Genomic DNA, 23,338 nt, shown 5'->3' with positions numbered 1-23,338 from the left:
CGTGTCCCTGAAATTTATTATGCAAGAGTGAGAAGTCAAACAGGAGTTTGAATGGTGCAGTAAATAATAACATGATTTGTTGTCAAAAACTCTAATAAGTTAAATCCTGCCAATTTTTTTAAAGTATTTCTTTCTTAAGAAGGTTTTCACTCATTGAATTAAGAGCAACTAAAATTAAAATAAGCCAATAAAGGGAAAGGGAGCAGATTCCTCTTTGAATTTGCTACACAATTTATTCCCCTAGTTAGATGGTGAAAGCTGATGCAGAGACTAAAGTAAGACTGATAAAGCATTTCTCAGTGAAATACCTCCATATCAGTAATTCTAGATTTGGTTAAACCACATAAATGACTGATGTAAAAACCAAGGCATGACACTTAGTAAGATGTCTACCCTTTGATGTAGTTTAGCTTCAGAAATTAGGGTTAGCGATTTTTTATTGAGATGCTTGCATGCAAAATTTTCTCTAACCTCAGTCAGAGTTGGTACCTAAAGAAATTTGGTTATATATTCTGAAAATATTGCTGCCTTTTTAAAGGGTGCAAGGCCCCAGAAGATTGGCTTCTCTTGCTTTTTCTATCATGCTTAGATTAGTTTGACAAAAGCTCCACAAAGCATCAGATGAATATAAAGTACAACACTACATGTGGTCCGTTAGTACCTCTAGGATTTTAGTTGGATGTAGGCCTGACAAGTTTTGGCACAAAATTTACCAAAGATGACTAATGTAGCCATATGTGGCTTTTTTGAGTACAAGTCAAGGCATGCAAAAGTGATAAATTTGAGTAAACACATCATTTATTTGGTGTTCTTTACCTATTATATTGTTACTTTCTGCGTGTGAATAAAAGTTCTGATAATCTTCATTCACCAAGTGCAAGGCAGAATTCATTTTCCTGGTGTGACTAATATGGAATGGTTTCTTTTCATCCAAAGAGACTAGCGTGTACTGCAAAGAATAAGAAAATAATGAAGCTGTAGCAGGACAAAAGAGAAGGTGCTGAAAACCAGAAAGAGCTGAATAGTTTTTGAACTTGTTACTCTGCAAATTACATTTTCTGTGTGTGAAGCTTTGAAAATGACATGAATTCCTCCCCTTTATAATAACATTCTTGAGCCTACAGTGTGCGAGCAAAACAATCGTATGTCTGATACATGCCTATATAATGATGTTTAAAGTTACAGTGCCATTCCCAAAAGAGAAAGACCTTGTAGGCATCTATCATATGTACAAGTTAGCAGGTGAGATCCCAAAAGAAGAGCAAAACACATTATTTTTATTTTTTGCAATGTGTTATCACTGAACATTAAATGCCATAAATATAAGCAGAGACGTGTGAGGACTTGGCAGCTTTGTGGTTGGAAACAACCATTTTTCAGGTGATGGTGGCCTTCTGGTTGTGTTTGCTACCAACTACAGCTGTTTTCATTGCTTCTTTGGCTGTAGAAAACCTATTGGCCTTGCCTGCAGAGTCAATACAAACAACCATTTAGCAGCTTGCCACTGAGCTCCCACTTGATCCCTAAGCAGTGTGCAGATTGCTTAGAGACAGGTCGACTTGCTGCTATTCCCCACTCCCAAATGTACCGTTGTGCTTGGCTGCTGTCTGCAAAGATCAGTTTCAGGTTCAATCCTACAACTGAAAAGACATTTTAGAGCAAATGCACCTCAAAAAACTGATAAGTGAAAAAGGCTCTGAATATTTTAAGGAGCTCTGTAATTGTTACTGTATTTTTTTTTTTTTTCCTTTTAAAAAATCCTTTATTAAGTCCATTGAGAACTTCCAGTCACTAGCCTCAGGGCAAAATTCAATTGAGCTGCTTGATATTTGTGCTGGGAATGCCTCTGGAAAAGGGTTGTCCATTTCTTTGTTACATACATGGTGTGGGTCGAACTAAGGGAAGACAGGAAAGCTTGTCCTACAGGCTTTGGTGACCGTTGCTTGCTGCTTCTCACCTCCCATGTCAGTGCAAGTGAGTATTGAAGACAGAGCTCTGTTTAGGTTACTCGGCTCTTTCAGTCCACAAGTCCTGATCTTTTCAGACTTTTGTCTCAAAAATCAAAAAGTAGTATTTTCCCTTAACTTGCCAAGAGAGTCTTTGACTTACCTAGAAACAAGATATCTGTGCTGTTCTTGAACTCCTCAGAAAGCCTCATATGAGTAGAGGTAGGGAGGTCTTTAGTGGGCATTGAATGGAGGGAGAAATATGAAATTGGGGAAATATTTCTAGTGTGGATTAACCTTCTCTTGATTTCAGTTGAGATTTTTGTTGGATTCCAAAGTTTGATACAAACTTCTCAATGAGGAGCTTAAGGTCTGGGTTTTCCCCCTGGAATTTCTTCCGTGGGATGGTTTTTTTTCTATTTGAAAAGACAAGCATGGATAACATTAACGAAATTAGAAAATACCTGGTGTAGCCATTGTAAGTGGGTGATTTGTTTGGCTTTGTTTTGTTTTCCTAGCTCGAGGAACTGTACATCTCTTCTTTTATCTTAAAAAAAAAAAAAAAAAAAGCTTTAATTTGTGCTCTGCTGTTGCACTTTCTAGAGATGCAGTGTACTGTTTTCAAAATAAATGAGTTCTCTATAAAGATTTGCAACGTATTTGAAAATCCAAGAAATCAGTGACATTCTCCTATCTCCATCCTATGATGGAGTAGTAACCCATCCTCCCGTACATCCACTTGATTTTTCAAGGGCTTCAATTGGATACTCAAAAGCTGTAGAGCCATTGATTGTCAACTTACTGTGAGCGAAATCATATTTGTTTTTATTGTATGCCTCAAACTGAGCTAAGCAGTGATGTGTAGCTCTTTACTTTTCTGTATAAAATGTTAACCCTTGCCTCAAGGAGAGATTAAAGCTCTGATTTCTTCTATTCCTGGCCCTGCCACAAACTTCCATTGTGGCTTCAGTGTATGACCTGTTACTATATATACATTCCAAGTATTGTATTATTTAAATGCTACTATCTAGTTCTATTTTCAGCACAATGGTTGACGCTTGCAGGCGATTCAGTTTTATGCTGATTTCACCAGAAGCGGGAGCAGTGTTGCCATTGTGTGGGCACCCAGCTGGGGTTGCATTAAGCAGGCAATCTACTGCAGAAAGATTCTTACAGTCCAGTCAGTGACAAAGGTAAGAACCAAGCAAACACAGAGCTAAATGAGAAGGTCCATACAGCACCTTTTTTTTCCCCCAAGTTCCTAGGCTTAAGCATTACTACTACTAAAAATATTGCTGATTATCCCTTTAAGGGAAAAATGTTAATATACAAGATCTAATTACCTCTGTCTAAGCTGATACGCCTACAGCACCTTTTACATAACCCAAACACTTGAGTCCAATTATACAATTATATTTTAACATGTATTAAGTGCTATTCCTTTAGGAGGAGACTTACACTGAATATTTTAACTAAACTCCTTCCTCAGTACAGACCTATATGGTAGGGTCTCATTTCATTATAATACCAATGACTTGATTCCTTTCCCCTTGAATACACTAGCTGGCTCTTCAGAAAGCACGTTTTCCACATCTGCAGCACTGACAGCAGTATCTGTACATGTATATCAACTGCAGGCCATGAAGCTAATGTTTTTGGGGTCAGTAGTGGCACTGTTACTGCACATAGATAATGTTTGCACAGTGTGAGTATCCTCTGTTCTGCATACAACCAAGGTCCAAGTCTCTAGAGGAAGCAACATGTTCAAATGTGGAGGAAAGGCCGCTGCTTTTTTTTAATATTATGTCTTGCTATAGAGATCGATAGCATGAAAGATTGAATTTCCCTTTACTGAAAAGACAGATGACTCCAATGACCATTCTTCTTCTATGGTATCTTCATGCAACTTCTGTAAGAAGTTCCCTCGTCTGGAAGGAAGACTTGTTGAGGAAGGCTATTTGCTGCATAGTTTCAGTTGTTAACATCAATGAGGTTTGTAGGTCACCTCTTCTGAAAACCCAGAGCCTAAGTTTAGAGTGAGGAGCCTGAGTGTACTCCTACACTCACAACTAGATCAAGCTTTACGAACATCCAGGCAAAGTTGGGACTTGGCCTGAAAGAGCATAGGTAAAGAAAAGGGATGAACCAAGAATGAGTAAGTGGAGGACAACCCTGGCGAGCAAGGCTGGGGACTGCTGGTGCTCCTCATGGTGGATTAATTGAGCATGAGGTAAGGGCTGCTGGTCAAGGGGAGGTACCAGGTCCCAGAGGTGTTCTGCTTCTTCCCATCCCTCAGCATCAGCTTGTGCCAAAAGCTGGCACAGCCTACAGTGCAATCGCACAGCTTGTGCTAAATTCGTTGCTGCCGTGGAGGTTACCTTAGCAGCAGCTGAACCACCTGGTTTAACACTGACGCAGCTATTTCTACACTATACTGTAGTCATTCCTGCACAGTGACTTCAGTTTAAAATATCCCCAGCTTAGAAAACCAACTTTTGGAAATATTGAAAAAAGTTATTGCATTGGGCTGTGCCCATCAGATAAACTGAGTTCCTGCCTAAAGAAAACATGAACACAATTAATTACAAGATAAAACTAAATTATTGAAACATTAGACTTGTGTTATTTTAATTAAATAAAACTAAAAAGTCTGGAGGTAAAGTTCCCATAGCAACCTAAGCTCTGTCTTCTGTGTGCAGTGGATGTGTGAGTATGTTTGTGTAAAATGGGATCATTCATTATCATGGTCAGAGTGATTTAGGATTTGCTGATCAGGAAGATGTTAATCAGACCAGAAATCTTGTCTTTAAAAGTGATTTATTTTTGCTATTTCTCTGGCCAAGTGTTGCGATGTAGAGGAGATTTTGAATTTCTGTCCAGTCTGATAAGTATCCATGCTAAAACACAATGCTTGAACAATCCATATCTAGTCATAAATCCAATCTATCATTTTTCAAATTTAGCTACCATTATGACAGACACCCTGCAGCCTTAAAAGCTAGTAAGAGGAAATTGGCACCCATCTTTTTCCAGTGAGCTCACTAGTATCAAAAATTTGATTACACATTGCACTTTGATGCTAGCACTTAATATTGCTGGGCTAATTTAACCTGTAAAGTCTTTTTAGAAGAGTTAGGCATCATTTGCCTATCCGTCAAGGATTATGGAGGATGCAGCGATCTGATGACGTAGCAGAACTGTCTCCAGTCCTCCTGTATCACCTGAAGGAACAGCATTTCCAGCAGTCATTCCCATGAGACGTTCATCTCCATCCCCCACCTTACCCATGTTAAGTTTTGCCAAAATGTACGCATCGGCCATGAGAAAGTGTCTCTCATAAATGAAGTTCTTAGCAGATCAAGGGGCCTGATGATCAACGTGAGGGAGGTGTTTAGTGCCGATATGAGGAGAGACTGACAGCTGTAAGAAATTGGAGCTATTTTATGCAGGCAGAGTGAATAAGGGAAAGGTCTGTGAAAAAACCCACATATTATACTCTTATGAAATGTGTCTAGATGGTGAAGGCATTAAAGGGTACTATTCATTTTTATTACTGTCATGAGATTCAGTGAATGGCATGTTCATGGTAGTGAGCTTTAGAAGTATTATGTAAAGTACTTTTCCAAACTACAGCTCCTTTTTTTTTCTGTGGTTGCTCTGTAGCTCTATTTTCAGTGACATAATTCTTCAGGGTAGTGGCTCAGAAAGAGGATTAATACTTTAGAGGAAGAACTGAGGGTGCATAATTTTTCCTATACAAATAAATACACATCCCTGCATCTACTGAATATGACCATACTCCTGCTGAGCTGTTGTATAAAGATGAAAGAGATAACATTATATACATAACATAAGCATAATGCATGTATAAATATATTCTGAGCAGACTCACAGAATTATATGAAGATTTGCAGGCTTCTAAAATCCCAAAGATATAAACCTAAAGACAGAAGAAATAAGAGTTCACTGTAGTTAAGAGCTGTGAGTATATAAGACAGATATAGGTATTAACTCACTAAGAATTCATCCAAAGAGAATTGAGAAATATCAAGAAAGAAACTTCATAAAAATTCTATTCTGTTTTCATTGGGGTGTGTGTGTTTGTGTTAAATGTTAGAACAATTAAATTTGGGAATGTCTTTAAACTGACTTTCCTTTAAATATAGGAAAGCTGGACCTACTGAGGTAGAGCAATTATTTCTGTTCTTTAAATACACATCTTTTTCCTGTGAGTCATGAGGTCAATGTCTAATACTTAGCATCCTGCTAAAATGAAACAGTATAAAGATTTCCTGCCAACGTATTTCTGAATTGGTATATTTTATTTATTTGGATATAGCACAATAGCTAATATGTATATTAATGCCCCTGAGGGCACTCAAAAATACAGCATATATATACATATACTCCCTGGATGTCTTTCATCATAATTACTTTTCTTTTGTTTGTAGTAACATTTGCTGTATTTTGTTAGAAAGACAAGTTTGAAATTAAACTTTAAAATGCGATAGGATATATTTGAAACAAGCCTCATGACAGACCTCGTTTAGATCAATCCTTTCTGAGATAACCAGTGAATGCCTCTGTGTTCATGTCAGTAAGTCTCTTGGTCATGGGAGGTGACATCAGATTTCTCTGGTTATTCCCAGCTAGCTGAAGCCAGACATAATCTAGAGGAGACCTCTTGCAAGCGCTGTCAGAACTAAGCAGTCGCTGAGCATGATTGGTAGAAGGAGTTAAAAGGAACAGAGAAAATATGCAGAGGAGGAGAGTGAAACACTTCAAAGCCAACCTCACCAGGGCTGAAATTCTCCAGGAAGGAGGAGGACAATGAAAGCAACACCACTTGAGTTTTGCAAGCAGTGAATGCCAGCAAAGGGCAGCTTCTTTTCTTACAATCACTGGTTTGAAATCCTTGATATGTTTGATAGTTTTTTGTTGCATCAGGCAAAAAGCCTATAAAACTGGAGTAAAGAAGGATGAGGAGTGCTCTATACCTCATAAGCGCGAAACATCAGTAGTAGTTTTAATCAGAAATACAAAAGGTTGAGGTAACTGTGAGTGAAGAGCCATTTGGCATTGCTGGGGGGGTTGAGTGTCTGATGAGAGATCATATTGGTTACACGTGCATTGAGACGTAAGTGTAGTCTCCTGTGCACCCCACACTGCTGATCCTCCGTATGCACCAAGAACACGTGCTGTCTCTATATTCTGTATTACACCCTGTTTTTGTTTTCTCTCAGTCATTCAGCTGGAGCTCTTCCAAGAGCATGTCAAGCCTGCTTAGCCGTCCTGTACCAGAAAACAGTGGAGGAGGGATCGAGCATGCCCAAGTCACATCCCAACACAGCTCTTGTGATTGGGAGGGTAAACAAAACTCAGCAATGTCACTAAGAATCCCAAAAGGAAAGATGTAAGGATTTAAAAAACAGAAGAAGGGATCAAGTCCAGACTCAGTGTAATGAGCGGACAATTATATCCTGATTGAGAACCTCAACACTGTAAGAGGAAAGAGCTAAGTGTACAGCATCACAACTCTGACTGCGGCAAAAAGCATGTGGAGTTCCAGAAGGAAAGTTAGTTAACGAAAGCTGACCCACTGGGTGTCACAAGAGGAAAGATGTCAGAAAGAGGACAGATTATATTGCTTTGCAAAAGTTGGCAAGAGCCAACAACGTGTTTTGCTCAGATGAATCCTCACAGGAGCAATGAGCAGCAGTTCATTAGGAGATAAATACGCTATTGAACTGCAAGTAAATGGGGCACGTATGAAGTTGGACATGGCACACACACCATTATGTAGCCAAACCCAGTAGTTTTCTTTGTTATAAAAGAACAAGTTTGGATACTGGATAGTAAATTTATTATTGTTAGTAAAAGAGACAGTAAAAGGGCTGCACCTATTGCCATTAAAGAAGCAGAGCTACATCAGTGTGCAGAAGGTAAATGGGAGAGAGGTCTCTGAAGAGAGACCTTCAGAAACTCCACATTAAAGAATTATTGATCTAACTGGACGATCAGCACATTGGAAGACACTCATCTTGTAATGGTACTAAGGAAAACATACTTCTTTTACTAGCAGAAAATATGTGAGCTCCTTTTCCTCATCCTAGAAATGAAGGAAGCAGAGTGGAGACTGGAAAAATACTCTCCAGGAGTAATAAACCTGCCCAAAGGCATTTAGGAGCGTTTTAAATGCCATCGGGCATCTGAGACTTCCCCCAATGTGCCTGTGGTAGATATGGCACCACACTTACAGGAAAGCTGTGCCTGTGTCCAGGGGCAGCTGAAGGCCAGACAGATCTCTCTGGTACTCAAATGGCATAAACACCCTCATGTCAGCAGATGAGCATGATTATAGTCTCCAGAAATATCAGAAGAGATGATGAAGACCAACCAATCTCCAATTCATGCATTTGGGTAAAAGTCCCCTACCCTAAGGATTGGCAGAGCAAGCAGTTAGTAGGTTTGCTAAGAAAAAAAAAAGAAGGGAATGATGATTTAGAGAAAATTTATACCAGGTGTTATGAGCCTGATGCATCAGCAGATACCTTAGAAAAACAGTACATTTATGCTTTTTCCATCCCTGGAAGATAATCTTTCCTTATATTGCCATTTTAGTTATGCTGGACAACCAAAATATTTCACCGGGAAGCACATCTGTGACATCCTCACGAGCAGTAGGACCTAGAAAGTTTAGAAAGCCATGACCAGAAGCTGTCTGGAAAGAAAGTGGGCTGCTGGGTCAAAGCTGAACTAAGTACTGTTATATGTTATGTTATTTGCTTTTTGGGGGTATTGGTAGATCATAACATTGATCCGTGTTGACACCTGTATCGTTGAAACACATGGTTTCTTTCAGGGGAGAGCAACACGGGGAAATGAGTGTTTTAATCTTACTATAGAGTTTGGGAAGCTGAAAGAATTAGAGGATCTAATTTCATTTATGATCTTCATGAATGAAATACTAAGTTTCTTTCAATCCTCTTGTTCAATTCTGTGAAGCTTAGAAATATCTTCAGTATTTCAGGTGTTAAAAACTGTACAGTTTGCTGTAATATGGAAGAAGACTTTAGATTGTGCATGCAAATCTCTCATGCCCCTATTCCTGGGAAACCAATCTAAGCTAATACTGACCACAAACCACTTGCCAAAAGGGCTTGGATAATGCCTGCTTTTCCACAGATAAAGACTTTTTTTTTTTTTTTGGTTAAAATATGTGATTCTTCAACTGAAGAGAAACCTGTAAGAGAGCTGCTTGTTGTAGACAAAGTCTCTCATGCATTTGACAAAAGTTTAGTAGAAAAAATTGTCCCGAGCCTAAATTAATTTCCTAATAACTGGAATTTAATAAACAGTCTGGTCTTGGAGGAGAGGTGCACAGAGGCTGCCAGAGCAGATTTAAGGTAAGACACTGGAAAATGACTACATTTGGCAGTGGTGTGTAATTAACCCTTATTACCAATTTTCGGAAGAACTCCTGGAGCAGATAGGAATTGGGCATTAAAAAGATGATCTCCAAAATGTTACAGGGAAAAAAATATTAAAATGAAGGTCATTTAGAGTGAACAACCCATGAGAGAACGTGCAAAATATATCGAGTTGCTTTCAGCTGAAGAGCAGTATTGCTGATATGAAATGTTGCAGGATATGCAAAAGAGGCTCATGTTGGTTGGAAAAAAAATGACTCCCTGGGGAGAAAAAAGAAAAAGGCCTTTATTTGTTTACATTTTCAGGGGGAAAAAAGTCCTGCAAACCTATGTATTTGTGCTTGATGATTAGCCTTGACCATATCAGAAGGTGCTCCTGTGAAAGAGGAGCTAACATGTATCAAATCTATTTTTGCTGTAAATAGTACAATTGGCTGAGTAATATCTGAGAACAGACCACAGGTTACCGAACATGTGTTTAAGTACCTTTCAGTAACAGTTAGGTTTAATCAAGTAATCTCTTATTCCCATAATTGCCTAAGTGGTTGGTAAAAATAATGTAAAAAACCCCCTCAAAACCACTATTGCAAAATCAGTCAGACTGTGACCGGTACTCAGCACTTGCAAATTCCAGGATGGCTCCAGTGAAGTGAAGTTGTCATCGCTGGTAACTCTAATAGAAACCTGAAAACAAGTACATTTGCATTGCTAGAAATCACCCCTAAAGTCAATGGAGACTTGCAAATGAGAAAAGAAAAATGGAAAATCTTTCAGAATCAAACTGATACAATTTGAAGTCTTGGGTCCTCGTACTTCAGGTAACAGTACTGCGCGCCTCCGATAGCGGAAAGTGTCCGTGTCTACACTGCTGAAGAGAAGCTCTGTTTGCACAATCTGGCTCGTGTCAGCACTACCTAAGTCTGGCCCCTTGCAGAGCAGTTTTGGCCTGGAAGGAGCCAGCTGGAGTGACCCAAAACAAAGCCAGGGCTTCAACGAACAGTGAGGATTGTGAGGGTCCAGGCTTGAGCCTGTTTCTCAGCCCCCCTGTTCTTGGTGATACGGCCATTTCCAGGAGTAGCGCTGTTACAGTACTGCAGCAGCTTGACCTAACAAGGAGCAACCAAACCAAGTGGTTTTGCGTCCAGTTGACAGCAGCAGTAAGGATATTTCATTTGAGATATGCTGGACAGAAGCAACAGCTCTGGAAATCTCCAAACTAATTACCCTCCTTTAGTAAGGTTAGTTATTAGATTGACCAATAGTACGTGAGCTTATACAGCTGGTGCTTTTTAACCATTAATTTTGGGATGGGAATGAAAGGCATGCTTTTGGGGACCGTTGTTTTAATGAGTGAATTTCCCAGACAATAGAGTAATCTCTTGTTTCTAAGCCTCGCAGTAAGTACCAGAACAAGGGATGGGAAAGATCTCTTAGGAGACCCCTGGGCACCAAGTGATCACTGAATGTCACACAAGCATCAGTAGACTGAATTCATTTTATCCATTTCATAAATGGAATGTAATAATAAGATTAAAGGGATGTGTTTTTGCAATAGGTATATCAATATTTGGGTTTATGGCAATAATTAAATGGAAATAGAAGTGTTTTATGGGATGACAGTTTAGAAACAATGATTTTCCTGAGTAGCAGTAAAAAGTAATATGCTAGCAACAGAACAAGCATATACTTGGTAACCAGCATGAAGGTCTGACATCTCTGGTCTGGCCTGATACAGTTCCTTCACTTGGTTCCTCACCATTCCTTTCTTTCACTTGTTCCCTTACTACTCCCATTCCCTCCAGCTCATCCAAGATAGTAATAAGCAGATATTGATACTATACATCAACTAACCAGAATCATTCTTGATGCATCTATGCAGGCAGATATGTGTATTAAAGCATAAGTCTGCACTGAACTCCAGAGACTTCTTTGGACCCGGCAATGCTCTTTTCCACAGTTCCTCACAAACACTTTGTTTTTACAGAAGCAATTGGCTTAACAGAAGATAAAAGCAATGATTTGGGGGGGGGGGGGGGGTTCAGTCCCAATGTTGATTTCTTTTCTCTCTCAGTTGCAGTCATTCTTTTGAACCCTTCTTTGTCTGTGCCTCTGAGCATTACTCTATGGCTTTATGAGTTCCAGTTTTCTTCCATGTCACAAATATTCGTGTCAGTCAAATATAATGATACACGGTAACAAGTGCAGAAGCTTTAGTTTAGTCATAACTGCCACTTGACAAAGACATATTTTTTTTTTTTTGGTGGATTAGGAGAGAAAGCTGGAAGTTGTTTAAGTATAAACAGACAAGTTGCTGCCTGTTTTCTTCTGTATTTGGGACCTTACTTTTGCTTAAAAAACCAATAGGGCCCGAGACATGGAGGCAGTCAGATCTTGACTGCAGAACTCCTAGCTGCGGCACACCATCCCAATTCCCACATCCAGATCAAGAATTGCAAGGGGAGACAATTCATAACGTGGTTATTATGTAAAGCATATGCACAAACCGCGGCATTGTGTACACTGGCATAATTATCGACTGCTGACAATGACAACGCTGGTGCTGAATACGATTAACCTGCAGGCACAGCCAAGAACTATTCTTGTTGCAGAAAGCCCATGTTAAACCTGCCTGCTTGTGAAGCTGTGTTCAGCGCTGCTTTAATTGCACCCATTGCTGACACACACTGTCAATAACAAGCATTTTTGCTGCTGTAGACAAGGGTAAAATGTAAGGATGTTGCAACGAGCCAAAGCTTGAAAGCCCTCACTTAGCTTGTATGCTTGGGATTTAAACTACTGGGGAAACTTTATGTCTCTGGCTATTTATTATTATATACAACATGTTCTTGGAAACCACTCCATATTTAACAGCAGTTAAACCCATCTGCTGCTCTTGAATTTTCGTTTCATTCACAAGCCTGTTTTAAAAGTATTTCTGGACTTATCACCAATGTGCTATCCACTGTTCATTATTCTGTTGTAAGTTGGTAAGAAGAATGACTCAAATTTTAAAAGGAAATTGTAGCGTCCTATATATTTTTTAGCTTTTCATTGAAACTTGCCTTCCCCTCGCTGTCTGATATAATTGAATTTTTTAGTTTAAAAGCAATTATTTGCCACAAAAGTTCATCACCTCATGCTAAATGCTGATTTTAGTGACTTGTAATTGCATATGTGTAAATTCTGCAAAATTCATCTAGTAATTATATCATTGGCATGAGGAACAGACTTGAACCTAGCAATGTGATCACAGACACTGTTCAGTATGTTGAAGTTCCTGTAAGTGCAACAATTTTTCATTGCTTTATTTAAAAACACTACCACGATTTTCTTGATGCATCTCTTCTCCCTATGTTCATGTTTTATTACTGTTACTTGGCACAGCAGTACTTCAGTGCCCTCTGCATGAGATTAACAGGAACTTTGTAGTTCCTTGAGATTTTCTTGAGATTTTCCTCACCTAACGAAGACCATTTTTTTTAAACAGAGAACTTTATTTTCCTCAGTTTTCTTTGTGTGGCTGACTTGTTGTATGATACTGTATCATGTTCTTGTACGAAGATAATTTTTGTTGGTCCAAGGGACTTCCTAGTATTTACTATGTGCCATTTTTTCCCCATGGTGCTAAATTGATCCTTCCTTAATCCACAGATTAACAAGCCTTTCCAGACAGTGATCCAGCTATAGGTGTATATAAACCCTTCTAAAAGTGGAATATTTGAACATGGAAACCAGTTTATCTCTAGTTCTTATTCAAAACTTTGACTAGGTTTTTAAAAGTGAGTTCCTCCAAGTGATCACAACTGCCATAGTAGTTCATAACATTTAAAGTAGTTTGAAACTTGATTCTTTTTCAATGAAAGAGCAGATGTAGATTTAGTATGCAATAAACCCCAAAACTTTATATTTAAAGTATATATTTATACTCAATAGCAACTAGTATCAATGCCTATTAGCAAATAGAAGACCTCCTAAAGAAAAAAAAAAAAGTTGTATTTTTGAAGTGAGCTTCAGTTGTCTAAGATAGGCATCTAGTGCTATTTTAGATTTCCTGCAAGATCTGAGATGTGCATGTGGCTGTCAGAAATGACAGAGAGAAACCCATACCCTTCTGAAGCAGCAACTGGAGAAAAAATGATACCTTAGTGCATCTAATGACACAAGACAACTCTATCTGGGAAACTCAATCTCACCTTTAGGGTTGCCACATTTGTAACATACACTATGATGCCTATGAAGAATGCTGTTATGAATACTACCTCACTTGCATGCGAGTAGAGTTTATTCACGAGCCTATTTTTACAAAGAGGATTACATCTTTACATTGTATATCCACTTGATGCCATTCATACAATCTTAGTTTGAAAGCAAGTATATAAATATATAAATTTATTTATTTATTTATTTAAAATGAGCAGAGAGGAATGTGCCTTTTGCTGTTAGCTGGCTATTAATCATCTGGTTCCCAATTAAAATTCCTTAAATTAATAGGGAACAAACTTGCTATGGATGAAAGCTGTGAAGTCATAGTATGTACGACTGGAAAGGATTTGTTTCGGTGTTCCAGCACCCTAGCAGTTAGAGGCTTTTTTCACAGCAGGAAATTTAGGACGATTTCTCTGGATTCTGTCTCCAGTGGAGACAGCTGATCACTAACCCCATGTAATAGCCTTTTTTCAGTCTTCCCTAGGTTGTGATTTCTGAATCCCTCATCGCTCTTTTTCCTCTCCTGTCGATTTCCTTTGCTTTTTTCAGCACCTGTCTTAAGCTGTGGCCTCAAAATGATACAGTTCTGCTGGTGTCTCATCATCAATGATTATAGCACAATAGTTATAACCCATGTCCTTATACACAGCAATCATTCATAGTTTGAAGGAAGGCCCTTTTGCAACAGAACCTTACTCTTGGCTCCTCTTTAGTTAATGATCTCCACATAGATGTTCCTCACTCTGATTTTTTGCGTTTGATGTTTCCTCCCTCAGACTACTGCTTTCTGCTCTGTGAGCATTTCTTCTATCTGTGTTTATGAAATGACACATTTCTTTTCAAAAGTCTCCAGAACCAAATCCACAAACTAAACCACATATACGCAGAAACTTGCTGTGGTCAAAATGCAACAACCCTGGTAGACTTGTCCATTAAATGCCTTCCAGTCACTCCTGGTAGGCTTGGTCCTGATGTGTGGGAATCCATGGCCACTCATTACACTGTAAGAGAAGTTACTCCAGATTTTTTCACATTAAAAAAATCCTGTCCATATGAGCTCGACTGAATATTCAGACCTCAACACATCCCACTGCAGAGAGGTGGGAATGCATCCTCCTAAGAGTGACTGAGTGCATTTAAGCCCTGAACCATTCCCAGGAGTTATCCACGTTTCAAAGGAGACTGCTTCTAGCTGACAGATCTAAATTCCCGAAATTTGACAGCATAAATATAAGCCTCAGTTTTTAAGAATACTGTTGTATGACAGCAGTAATGCTGTAAAGCAGAGATAGAAGTCCCCTTTCCTTAGACTAAACATTTAAAAATATTATTCTCTGAAGTTTTTGACAATTAGTAGCCATTCTTCACACCAACAGCGTCTCAAGATTTTCCTGAATGACTTGTTAGCCAAGTCTTTTATGCTTGCTGGTAAAAAAAGACTTAATCTTGCAGGTGAGAGTGAAAAAGTGCTGATGTTTTATCCTTTTTGTTTTTAAAAAGTTGTATTCTTTAGTAATATAGAAACAAAAAGTCTCTAAAGTAACATAGTACAAGGTGAGGGTCAGCATATTACATAAATATCATAACAAATACGGACTTTGTAAAAATGCTTTTCAGTACCTTAGGTATTAAACATTCTGTTAAAAAAGCTATTGGATGCATAGCTACAGACATAGTAGTTTTGCTATTAACAAAAACCTTGCGGCAGAAGTCTCCGTTGTTTGTTAAGAACCCATATGTTTTCTACAACGGCATTGACTCATGCCTAGGCAAGAGCCTGAATTCATTGCAGATTTTTCGTTTCACAAAAAATGAAGTCTGGTGTTCATTAAAAGCAAATGTATAATCTGCTACTGTTAAAACTTCACAATTTCATAGTGATAATTAGAGTGGGTTTTAAAATTGAGAAGTAACGGGGTTATTCCTAATTTTAGCTAGAAAGAGGTGGACTGTCAAGAGACTATTTATTCCTTATAGCCTTGATTTGCTAATAATTACTTGAGATTGGTAGATGTTGCATACTAAAAATAAACTGAAACATAGTAGTACAGTGTTAATTCATGTAAAATATATGTCCCTTGCTTGTTATTCCTTGAAGGATAAATAGCTATTCCATAGATATTTATGCGCTCACATTTTAAATATTATATAATATAATGCCCTTTCATTTTCGTTAAAAAGCCTCTGGGCAATTCAGCATGTATTCACACCAATTTACAGCTTGAAGGGAATAAATGGCATGCCAGATTATTTCCCAAAGCAGTTATAGCAAAAATGAGCCCCCAGCCCCCCAAAAAACAACCTGGGAAGCAAAACCACACAACCATATGCAAACACAATGAAAAATCTGAGTTTGGAACGTGTCCTGAGTAGATGTCTCTATGTACTTCCAGAAAGGCCAAGAGGAAGAAAATCCCACAGGTAGAGGCCTCCAGCTGGGACCTTTTCCTGAAATGGAATGGACTAATGCACAGGTGAGAGTAGTGAATTTAGCTGTGAGAAATAAGTGAGGAAAGGAAATAGTTTCTGGATTGATGCTTCATAGTTTTGCCAGTTTTTCTCACCAATGTTCCCCTAGACTCAAAAGCACCTGTTTTGAGTTAAAAAAAATAATTGTGTGAATGTTTCAATAATTGCCAAGATGCTGTGGCATATAAGAACCTTCAGCTACATACCGATCAAACTGAAAACAATTTGGTTTATTAGGAAAAAAATTTGGCCTTTTAGGAAAACAATTTGGCCTTACCTGACTTATGACATCTGAACAAGTCAATGGTATTGCCGTGGTAGTCAATGGAGAGACTCTTCCCGAACGCAGTTCTTCTAACCTGTTTTGGACGCCTCCTCTAGAGGGAGGTGGATTGTGTCCTGAAAATGATTGTCTCTCTCCATTGTCTAGACACTCTTTATGATCAAGTAACTTAGACGTAAACATCTAGACTTTAGATATCTCATGTGGTCAGGAAAATTTCACCTTTATCTTTTTGAAATTTCTTTTTATTTTCTGTTGGCCTTGCAGAGATCCAGTTAATCTCTGAGGTGTAACAGACAGGACCAATCTGGGATATCGGACAGGCAGATTAAGTGTATTTATGGTGAATAGTGCTCCTATCACAGACCTGAGGAGCCTGACAGACAAGAACATTGCTGAAGTTGTTTGTGGTTTGTTTGGTTGGTTTTTTTTTTATCAAAGAGATTTTTCGATAGAGGAATTGTCATTGAAACTAGTACTATAACAAAACTCCAAATCAAACAAAAATGCCTGTACCTCTATTGCACCAGAATACTAACCACCAGAAATTTCTGTTATCAAAATATTCAGTTTAGTTTATGTTGCATTTGTGTTCTCAGTTTTCAGTGTATGACCTCCTGCCATTATGATAATAGATGTGTGAGAAACTTGATATTTTGGTTGTTTGCCAGCTGAGTCCTTTGCAATCTCAGGAGGAAAAGAAGGCAGTTTAAGATATCAGGATAATGCACACTAATGGGATATTTCTGGTAAAAGTAGTCTAAAGTGATATATTGTTGATGTCCAAATTGCTATCCTTTGATTTCAGAGTTAACAAGACACTGGGATAAATAGGGCAGATGACAATTCTGAGTGACCCTTGCACAGCTCTCTGCCAGCAGGACATTAATTTATAATGGCTTAGGATGCCTAGGTAATTTTCCTCAATTTAAGGGCCAAAAACATGTGGTGCTTAAGGTGGCAATCCTGGATGAATTGAGTGGCAAGTATAATAGATAAGAACTCTTGCAAATATATAGCTGGACACTCAAGTTCTGCCTCCTAAGATTTTCAAAAAGGTTTAATGAAGCTTAATTCTTAGTTTATTTTGGATGCACATAACTAATTTTTGCTGCTTTTTTGTAGCACTCAAAAGAAGGAGAAATAAAGCTAGTCAATCACTGTTTAATTGTGTCATTTATTCATACAAAGATGAACAAAAACTCATACCTCTTCAATACTGAGTGGCACGCAGTAGGAGGGAAGTGCTGTTTGCTCCTTAACAAGCCCATATGGTGGTAGGAGATCCAGTGTCCCTACTATGCAAACAGCACTGAATCTTTAAAAGCATGTTAAACAACATCTGCCAGTGATAAAATAAGTAAATCAGAAAGCTCATTGCTTGATAACTTTCACCTAAGAACCTTAAAAAAGGAGGCTGAATAGATCTGTTGGAAATTTTTTTAAAATTCTAGAGATGGAGTGTGAGTATCATGCTATTATTTTTATCTTTAAAAAAAAAAAAATAATGCTGCAGAGCAGGTTAGCTATATGTCAGCCCTGGAAAAAAATATTGGAAAGATTTATGAGGTTTTAGCTAAAAAAGCAAACATACAAATAAATTAATGGCAGGAATAAATTAATTATAGCCAGCATAGTTTTAAAGCAAAGCAATTATGTTAGATAAACTTCAGTGTGAAATGTGAATTTGCTTGATGAATGGTCCTAGGTGGTGTTTAGGCTTTTGTAAGGCATTTGGTTTAATTTTACATTGTCTCTGGTATAAATAAATAACAGTATACTTTATCAAAATAATGTTTCTTAAGGACTGATTAGCTGACATCTCAAAGTACTAATCAATGAAAAATGAACCTTTCATGGAAATTTTGAAGGACAGTCTTCCACAATTTAGAGTTGGATGTGGACAACATATTTCAATATTTTCATAAATCATATGGAAGGCGGCATGAATTCTTGGATGGTAAAATTTGCAGATGCAAATACAGAAAAAGTAGAACACCAAAAGAGGGCACAACAGTCAGAGCCATCCAGTTACGGTCTAGCCTGGTAAGCAGAGGCCACTCAAACAAAATTATTATTCCCTAGAAGAGAAGTCTTACACAGCAGGAAGGAAGCAGTGTCAGCCATACATACACGCAGGGGACCCCTACAGTGGAAATAAGTGACACTAAGAAGGTTCCAGAGGAAAGAATAGACAACTCAGCAGGGCTTGTACTATGAACTTTGAATGTTTGGAAAAAAAAAAAAGAAAAAGACTAAAAGTTAAGAATAAGGAGGTGGTTTTATTTGTATGTGCAACAACAGTGAGGTTATGCCAAGTTTTGGAGTCTATACTTTTAAAAGATATTAAATATATATAAAGAAAGAGAAAAGAGACTAGAGTGGAGAAAATATCTTCCAGAGAGACATGACTTAATGACAGTGTATTCCTGCGGGGAGACTGAGAAAAAGAGGATTCTTCAGAGTAGCAGAGAAAAGCAGAATGCGTACCAGGGTGAAAGCAAAAAAATGCTGGGCAACTGTTTTTAGCTGTGAGAAAATAGGGCAAACTATCAAGGGAAGAGGTAGATCTCAATCTCGTTATGTTTTCCAGATTAGAAGATTTTCTGAAATAGATACGCACACTTTAGTTTAAGAAAAGATATTGTTGTCAGTGTTATGTGCTGCCGTACATTAGGCTAACCTCAATGATCTAATAATACTTTCTGCCTTAAACCCTGAATCTTTTAGGCGCCTGTTCTCTGCTCCAGCACAGTCAGCAAAAACTTTTTCAATACAGGAATGTGGAATTAAATGATATAGTTGAGGGAGATTCAACTCATATAACTAATGCAATTTATTACCTTCTTCCCCAGTCGCTAGTTCAAATGAAAAAATGTGGAGCTGTATCACTTGGTCTAATGAGAGCTTTTACTTCCTTTTCACTTCCTTCCCACGGATGAATGGATGTTAGCACTGCTTTTCTCATTTTACATTTTGCTTGGCCTGAGATTTGCAACTTGCATTTTAATGCAAGCGTGAATCAATCAGACTGTACGTAGAAGGTAAAGGCTTGCTACATGAAGCTACCTTTTGAAATTTCAGTAGAAGTAATTGCTGTTGGCTGCATACCTGAAGAGGCTTCTCACAAAAAATTACACCTGTATTCATTGTCATCCACACTTCTGTTATTTTTTTCCCAGGGAAAAAAAAATCACAATATGTTATGAGGTCCTTAGGTTCACTTTATTGTGCTTTTGTTGTAGATATGTCCTTTTTTTGTCTTTTTTTTTTTTTTTTAACTCCATAATACACCACATCATATAAAGAGGTCAGTGCAGCCATCTCCTGGCCTACAAGTGTGGAAGATGAAGTTTGAATCCTCGCAAGATCACTGATTTCTGAATTAATTTTCCTTCATTGATTTGTAATCTGGAGTAGTGAAATTTTGACTAAAACAGTAAGGCTTGGTTGAGAGGGTTTGATGTTGTTTCATTGTTGTGTGACCATCTGCCATCTACATCTCACTGATATTTCGTATAACTAGTTGAAGATCGGGTGGCCTTTAAAACGAGATTCTAGGCTTAAGATATGTTCTTTCAATTCCTGGCTTTGCAACTAGTCTCTTGAGTCATCTTGGGCAGCTTGCTGCATTCTCTTTGCCTTTGTTTTCTTAATTGTGAAAGAGGGATAACATTTTCCTTTCTTTTGAAAAGTGCTTTGAGAAGTATCATACCGCCTGAAAAGTCTTTAGACTTTTCCCATCTATTTTATATATAACTAATTCATTATTATTCAACCATTACACATATTCTCAGAGCAGTGAATGACATGTTCTCATACAATAACATTTAGAACTTTTAGGGGTAAGAAGAAACTGAGACCCTCTAGTCTACAAGTCTGTAGGTGCACTGATCAACCCCTTGAGAAAGTATAATTAAAATTAGCTTTGTTTTGAATCCCCACTACACCCCATTATAGCATTTCCTTTCTAGCTCCCTGCTTTGACTGCACCTAAAATGAACTACCTTCACTTATTCCTACCTTTGCTTCTAATTACCTTAAATCATTCACTGGGAAAAAGTGACTCTCATCTTCAGTTAGGCAAGGATGGAATGGTCCATTGCTCAATTGAGAAGTATAAAAAAAAAAAACACCAAACCCACAAAAAACTAACAAAACTTCATGGTTTTTGTTCCATTCATCAGCAAAATCTGTCTTAATGTCTGAACAGAATTCAGTGGCTAGGTAAGGAGGGGTCTAAGACTTTGGTCAAAATGTGTGGAACTGTTGAGTAATGGTTTATGTCTGTTGACTCCTGTTTTACAAGATTATAAACTCTCTGAAACTTGGTCACTCCATTTTTAACTTCTGGATTTGCTGAAAGCTTTCACCAGTGGAAGTTCAGTCCTTAACACTAACACTGAGATATAGCGATGGATATAGGGTTATTCAGAAGTTGACATTCTTTGCATAATCTTAACTTTTCAACTGGGAAAAGGGGAACTGAGCTCCTGTACTCCTCACTGTAATGTGAAAAATGCAGTAGAGAACATAGGCAGAGTTTGAGTCTCAAAACATGATTGCATTAAAGTGGAATTTCTCTGACGTACACATGCACTTCCTTTGTGTACTTGAGAACACATTTGTTAACTAGCATAGCTATTTAGCTTTTTCCCCTGCAAAGTTTTCCGAAATTAGTCTTTGCTGCTGCCTATATACCCCTATAGAGTTATCAACTCACTTCTTTGTGAAGAATTTTTGTTTCGAAAATATTGCATGGGTATCGCGAGGTCTAATTTTGCCTGCAGTGCCTTTTATTATTTATGATTACTTATGAGTAGTAGAAGAGTTGAGGTGCACTTTATAAATTTATTTTCCCTTTTCTTATGGTGTCAGTTGATGTTCCCTTGTGGTGTCTCTCATGGACTTTGTCAGATACTGCTCAGGCAATGCAGCTTACCGCCGCTATGTAGTTGGCCTTCCAACCCCACAAGCTGACCAGAAGAATTTGCTTCCCCTCCCATTCAAGCAAATGATAAAACTTCAAATGACTTAAATGAATCTAAAATATTGTCCACTGTTTCTAGATGAACACACACAAAGGTAGACAACAATTGAGAGTCTTTATTACCAAAGATCTTTTGTCTGGCTTGAATGCTGCTGAAAACTGTCTTCGTTGTTAAGAAACAGGAAATTATTGGTATTAAAAAGGGACACTATTTGTGGGCAACTCTTTCAAAATGAAAGTATTTAAATTGTTGGGTGGCTTCTGTTAACAGTCATAATTCATATTTCTTATAATATTAGAAAAGTAATTAGGTAAACTGTCTGCAGTGACCCCTGCAGATACATTTTATCTGAAATTATTTATTTCTGTATTCAACTTCCCGGCATAGAAGAGTGTTCACTAGAGCTTCCAGTTACCAAAACTGAACCCTAGAGTCTTAAACAATCTTACATCTCATTTGCAATCAGCAGCAAAGGTAACTGCTGGTTTTAATCCTCAATTAATTCTCACATACTTTCCATCAGAGGTCTAATATTCATATCCAGATAATGTAAAATAAAACTGAACATATAGATAGTAGTTTTGCTCCACAAAGCTGAGGAAAATAGCAGTAATATCAGTATTCTGTATTGCTTGCCCTTGTTATATGGGGTAAAGTGAGTGCTGGAGCTTGAAATGAGTTTTTAAACTAGTTATTCTTGATTTTTTTTTCACTCCTGTGATGTAATGCTGTGTGGGTTGTTTAATTTACAGCAACAAAATGATTTGGGGTTAAATGTTACAGAGGCAATGAAGAGGTTGTTCTGCTTTTAATTGATGCTGTGACCTACATTGTTCCCCAAGGCACCACAGAAATTTTTCAGAAAACTCTCCTGTTAATTATAATTGTACTCTATGGTACTGGGTCAGTTGTCATTTCCATTATATAAACTTTAAAAACTTGGGGGTTTTAGTTCAGTTATTTTAAATCACATTAGGTAAGGATATGCCATTGAGGATGGTAGCTCAGATATGACTGTTTCCTGACATGATGGTGGTTTCAGTCTCACAGTGCCTTCTGTACAAAACCCTGGAAATTTTGAGGGCTCCAAGAAGTACCTGTGCAGTTGCTGAAGGCACGTCCTGCATTCTTGAGAAACGAAGCCAAAAGTGCTGAATATTTGGGTCAACTTAAATTCCCATAGCCTTCTGTAGAGCAAATGTGTGGTCCTGACCATCCGCTAACCCCAGTTTCTGGAGTAAACCCTAACCTCACTGCACTGCTGAATAAATTCCGTATTTCCTCCCAGGGGATACCACATCCATTCCTGTGTCCTGTGGTCCCTATACCATCCACCTCATGGAAACAGTGTATATTGGTAACTTGGATGAAAGATGGCTTAGATTAGTGTAAAGAAGTCAGTCCTTCTTAAGGAAGAGGAAATTTATTCCTCATCCTGAGCCAGTAAAACTTAAGAGTTGCCAGACATAAAGTATAGACCCTCTGCATTCCCATTCTCAGATAGAGAAGCTTCTGTGGTCAAGATATAATGTCAGACTGTTCTTAACTTCCTTGAGAGGTTTCTTTTTCCCTCATGACAGACATAATTTTTTTATTTATTTTTTTAAATATTGGTTTACTCTGGATGGAGCTAAAGTATAATTAGCTCTGTTATAACCTACCTACTTGAAACATCTAGGATTTCTTGAATACTTAGGGATAAAGTCGACTTAGGCTAGATAAGCAACTAGCTATCATGAGATCTACAAGTGCTTCCCAAGTCTGAAAGACTGACCCAGTGCTTCCAAGAATAAAAAAAGCAGCAATCTTTGTAATGTTGTCAGTTACTAGACAATCTTTAAATTATTGCATGAAGTCACCATTACACAGCAGTAAGGAGCTGAAAAACTCAGCTTCTGAAAGCTTCAGAAGCCTGAAGTCATAATCTGAATTCACTGCCACCTCAGATCTTTTCAAAATTTTGCAACTAAGGGTAATTTTCCATTAAGAAACATAAGTAAGTGCTTATATTGC

The 23,338-nt window shown here is 38.0% G+C and overlaps 1 protein-coding gene across 21 annotated transcripts in view; it reads left to right on the top strand.

Annotated features, from left to right (window-relative positions):
* DLG2 (discs large MAGUK scaffold protein 2) overlaps positions 1-23,338 on the top strand; it is a 1,060,789-nt gene that overhangs the window by 393,456 nt on the left and 643,995 nt on the right. For 10 of the 21 annotated variants that reach the window (XM_075742480.1, XM_075742449.1, XM_075742465.1 and 7 more), the window contains one exon: positions 15,976-16,056. The exons of the other annotated variants lie outside the window; for them this stretch is intronic. In XM_075742480.1, the coding sequence (XP_075598595.1) occupies positions 15,976-16,056 (81 nt within the window). The remainder of the gene's footprint in view (positions 1-15,975; positions 16,057-23,338) is intronic. 21 annotated transcript variants of the gene reach the window in all.

The sequence above is a fragment of the Balearica regulorum genome, chromosome 1 (genome assembly GCF_011004875.1).
Source record: "Balearica regulorum gibbericeps isolate bBalReg1 chromosome 1, bBalReg1.pri, whole genome shotgun sequence".
NCBI classification, from domain to species: Eukaryota; Metazoa; Chordata; class Aves; order Gruiformes; family Gruidae; genus Balearica; species Balearica regulorum.
Note: the sequence above shows the minus strand (reverse complement) of the source record. Positions and strands in the feature narration are given on the sequence as shown.